This window comes from Dipteris shenzhenensis, chromosome 1 (genome assembly GCF_047967505.1).
Source record: "Dipteris shenzhenensis isolate YYH24624 ecotype China chromosome 1, Dip_SZ_1.0, whole genome shotgun sequence".
In the NCBI taxonomy this organism is placed as follows: domain Eukaryota; kingdom Viridiplantae; phylum Streptophyta; class Polypodiopsida; order Gleicheniales; family Dipteridaceae; genus Dipteris; species Dipteris shenzhenensis.
The window spans coordinates 61,884,121-61,887,933 of NC_141596.1; the positions used below are offsets into that span (position 1 = coordinate 61,884,121).

The 3,813-nt window shown below is 42.4% G+C and overlaps 1 protein-coding gene across 1 annotated transcript; it reads left to right on the forward strand.

Moving 5' to 3' along the window:
• The first annotated feature begins 336 nt into the window (after nucleotides 1-336).
• Nucleotides 337-1,431, forward strand: PSAF (photosystem I subunit F). Its single transcript, XM_087376772.1, has one exon. It carries the CDS (start codon nucleotides 438-440, stop codon nucleotides 1,173-1,175), a length of 738 nt encoding a protein of 245 aa, XP_087232898.1. The 5' UTR covers nucleotides 337-437; the 3' UTR covers nucleotides 1,176-1,431.
• Nucleotides 1,432-3,813: the final 2,382 nt, after the last annotated feature.

Sequence of the window (3,813 nt, forward strand, 5' to 3'; positions counted from 1 at the left end):
GGGAAGGAGAGGCTGAGAGGCGAGGGAGGGAGCAGCGAAACGGAGAGGTAAGGAGGGAGGCGGGCAGACGGAGAGGTAGGGAGGCAGAGTTAGGTTAATTTGCTATTTGTGCGAATTGATAGGGAAGGAGCTTAGGTTAATTTGGAGATTGAAAAAGAAACAACAAATTAATAGGTAGCAATGCGAATAGGGGCAAATACAAGAGAGTGGAGGTTTTGGGGGGGGGGGGGGGGGGGGGGGGGGGTTGAGGTGAGCCAATGGGTGGCAAGGAGAAAGGCCCCTTATCTCCCTCACACGAGCGAGGGTCACCTTATCCACATTGATTTCCTTGAAACGCACGCTTCATCTTCCACCCGCTCATTGTTCTTGATATCTTTGAGCTCTTTTTTTTCAAGGTATCGTCGTCGCCATAGCCAAGCTACCTCCGAAGTCCAGCTATGGCTTCCACTCTCGCCTTCTCCCCCTCAGGTCTCGTCTCCCCCCTCCATTCCTCCTCCAAGGACCTCTCCTCCTCTAAATCTTCCTCCTTTCCTCGCCTCCCCTCCCTCCCCCTTCCCAAATCTCGCTTCACTTGCTCCATCTCCCCCCAGGAACAACAACAGCCCGCTGGCAAGCTCGCCACTGCCCTCGCCCTCGCCGCTATCCTCTCCTCCACCCCCCTCTCCTCCTCCCCTCCTGCCCTCGCCGACGTCGCTGGCCTCACCCCTTGCAAGGAGTCTCAGGCCTTCGCCAAGCGCGAGGAGAAGGCGATCAAGAAGCTTGCCAAGCGCCTCGACAAGTATGCCCCTGACAGCGCCCCCGCTCTAGCTATTAATGCCACCATAGAGAAGACCAAGCGCCGTTTTGACTTCTATGGCAAGCAGGGCCTGCTGTGCGGAACTGATGGGCTCCCTCACCTCATCGTTGATGGTGATCAAGCTCACTTGGGCGAGTTTGTGTATCCGGGTATTATTTTCCTCTACATTGCAGGATGGATTGGGTGGGTTGGCAGGAGCTATCTCATCGAAATTAAGGCCACCGCAAAGAAGCCTACTGAGAAGGAGATTATCATTGATGTTCCTCTTGCTACCAAGCTAATCTGGAGGGGTTTCACCTGGCCTCTGGCTGCCATCAGCGAGTTCAGGAACGGAAAGCTGATCGAGTTGGATGCCAACATAACTGTTTCCCCTAGATAAGCTATCCCAACATCTTTCCCTTGTGCTCTGTGTCAACGATCGGCAATGATTTCGTTCTTAAACCGTTGCTTCTCTCTTTCCGAATCTTGTTTAGTGCTTTGATGTAGATCTTCTGCCGGGATCTCTTGTGGACGTCCATTGTTTGAAATCTGTAAACAATGCCAGTTTATTTCCACTGGACGGCTGCTATCGTTCGCATGCTGTATTGAGTAATTTTATTACTGTAAATGTACGAGTTGTTTTGTTAGTAGCACAACGTTCAGTTAAGCAAAGGTGATCTTGAGTTCCTCACGTGTTAATGCCTTTGGAACTGCTTATGACTAAGTTTATCAGAAAGACCTGGCCTTAGTCATTTCGTAATATAGCTATGAAAGGAATGTGGTCTGTCTTAATGCTGAAGCGCCACTGTTGAATTACTTATGTGATCTATGGACAAAGATGAGTTACAATCTGCCGGGCTAAATGCTGAACTTACGTGATCTATGGACAAAGATAAGTTACAATCTGCCGGGCTAAATGCTGAATCAAAGTCTGGTCTGCGGTTCTTGATCGTTTGGTGATGTATCATTGAAAGACAGTCGCTTATGGTCTATCTCGGTTTTGGTAGTTCTTTCCATCCCACTAGTCTTTCACTCCCTCATTCCCCTTGCTATGTTATATGAACTGTGTGCTTGTAGAAAATATGTAGAGTATACTGCGAAAGCGTCTGCGTTAGTATCACCTTTGGTATTGTTTCTAATGGGTTGCTGCATCAAATTTATAATCTCTATGTGAGCTAAAAAATGCGACATGACAAAGATGAAAATGACACTAAACAAGATGATCTCATGATCACATTTCCTTGGGTATTGTTGCCATGGGGCGTATTCATTTATAGGTGCATCAAAATGTACAACTTGCCCCTCCTTCCCTTGCCCTATTCATACACATGCTAAAATTTTCTTAATACATCACAAGGAATGGAATTTTTAGGTCGGTGTGATATTCGAAAGTCCTGAGTGATTTAAATTAGTTACATTTATGCTTTACTCCATGTGCACATCAAATTTGTCTATTGATCTTTCTTCCTAGAAGCCAAGGAGGAAAGGATCATATGGTGTATGATGGGAAATAAAGTGGCAAGTTCAACAATTCATGGTAGTATTTATATATAAGTGTTACACAAGTGCTTGATGTATCAAGGATTATTTGTAAGGGTGGTAAGAGGAGGGAGTCTCTAGGTCCTTTTCAAGGGAAGCAAAATTAGAAAGAAAAGCTATTGTAGTTGGAGATTGAGGGAGCTACATACAAGAGTAATTCTCCTTCACACAATGTGAAGTAAAACACTATTCAGGTTGGACACAAATTTTATTTTGGGGCATCAATTTTTTTTAGTTTGATTGTCGTATTGGAGCTTGAATTATGCCCACTCCCCTTCTCTTCACATTGGCACTAAAGTTTATGGTTGTTGGTTTACTTGACAATTGCTTAATGCCCAGAGTTTGACATTAGTGGAAGATCTCTTGTATTGCATAGAGAACCATGTTTGGCGAGAACCCTAGAAAAGAAGTAGTAAAGAGATATGCTTTCAAAGAGGGCTTTGAGAGCTAAACAAGTGAATAAAATCAGTTAGGCACACAGACAGAGAGATCCAATTACTAATGGAGTCAAGTGAGAAGCACAGTCTGGAAGAGGCTCAACAATTACAAGAGTTACTTTGGTAGATAGAAAAATGCAACTACTGATGGTGGAGAGTCAAGTGAGAAGCACAGACTACAGGAGGCTCAACGATTAGTTGAAGTTCACCAACAACAAGGGCAAGTGAGATACATTTTAGAAAAGGTTTTTTAGCATGACAATCAAGTAGCACATCACAGATTTAGATCAAGAGGATAAGACAATCATGCACTCCAATAGAGGCTAGAGAACCAGATATGTTCAAATTATTCCAAAGTATGGTCCCAAATAATTCCAAATTTTACTTAAATGAGTGCACCAAGTAGCCTGTTCCGAGACCCCAAACACTATGCATTTGACAACATTAACTAATGCACATCAAATTATGGATTGGAACTCATGCCTATGACTTTGAGTTTCATCTAAAGTTTTAAGGTCAAGCTCTAGTTAGAATTTCAAGTTGTCTTCCTAACGTTTAGATAAAATGGCCATACTTCTTTATTAGAATGAGTTTTTCATAGCTTTTAAGTCCCATAGTCTAATAACAGCTATAGCACATATGTTTATATTGCTTTTAGAGTTAGATAATCATACTTACTATGACTTATGGACTCATAATTTGTATTTTGTACAAAAGCTAATAGTTGGGCAAAGTTTGATCTTTTGTACATTATGTGACACGTATAACAAGTTCCACAGTAAACCACACTTTGTATATATCTTCAATATCATGTTATGGAGGAGCATGAGTTCTAGAGAACCTAATATGATGTAGAACATCGTATTCATACCTCATCTGATTGTTGGTTATGCTACAATTTAAGGTATTTTCAAGATACAAGGATTAAGTGATATCACAGGAAGCTTCATAGATACATTTTTAAGATACAAGGATTAATTTCAACATACAATTTAAGGTAATTTCAAGATACAAGGCTTAATTCATATCATAGGAACCTTCAAAGGTCTACATTGTACTTTC

Excerpts from the sequence above, each read along its gene's own strand:
- PSAF (XM_087376772.1), top strand. The coding sequence starts at position 438 with ATGGCTTCCACTCTCGCCTTCTCCCCCTCAGGTCTCGTCTCCCCCCTC.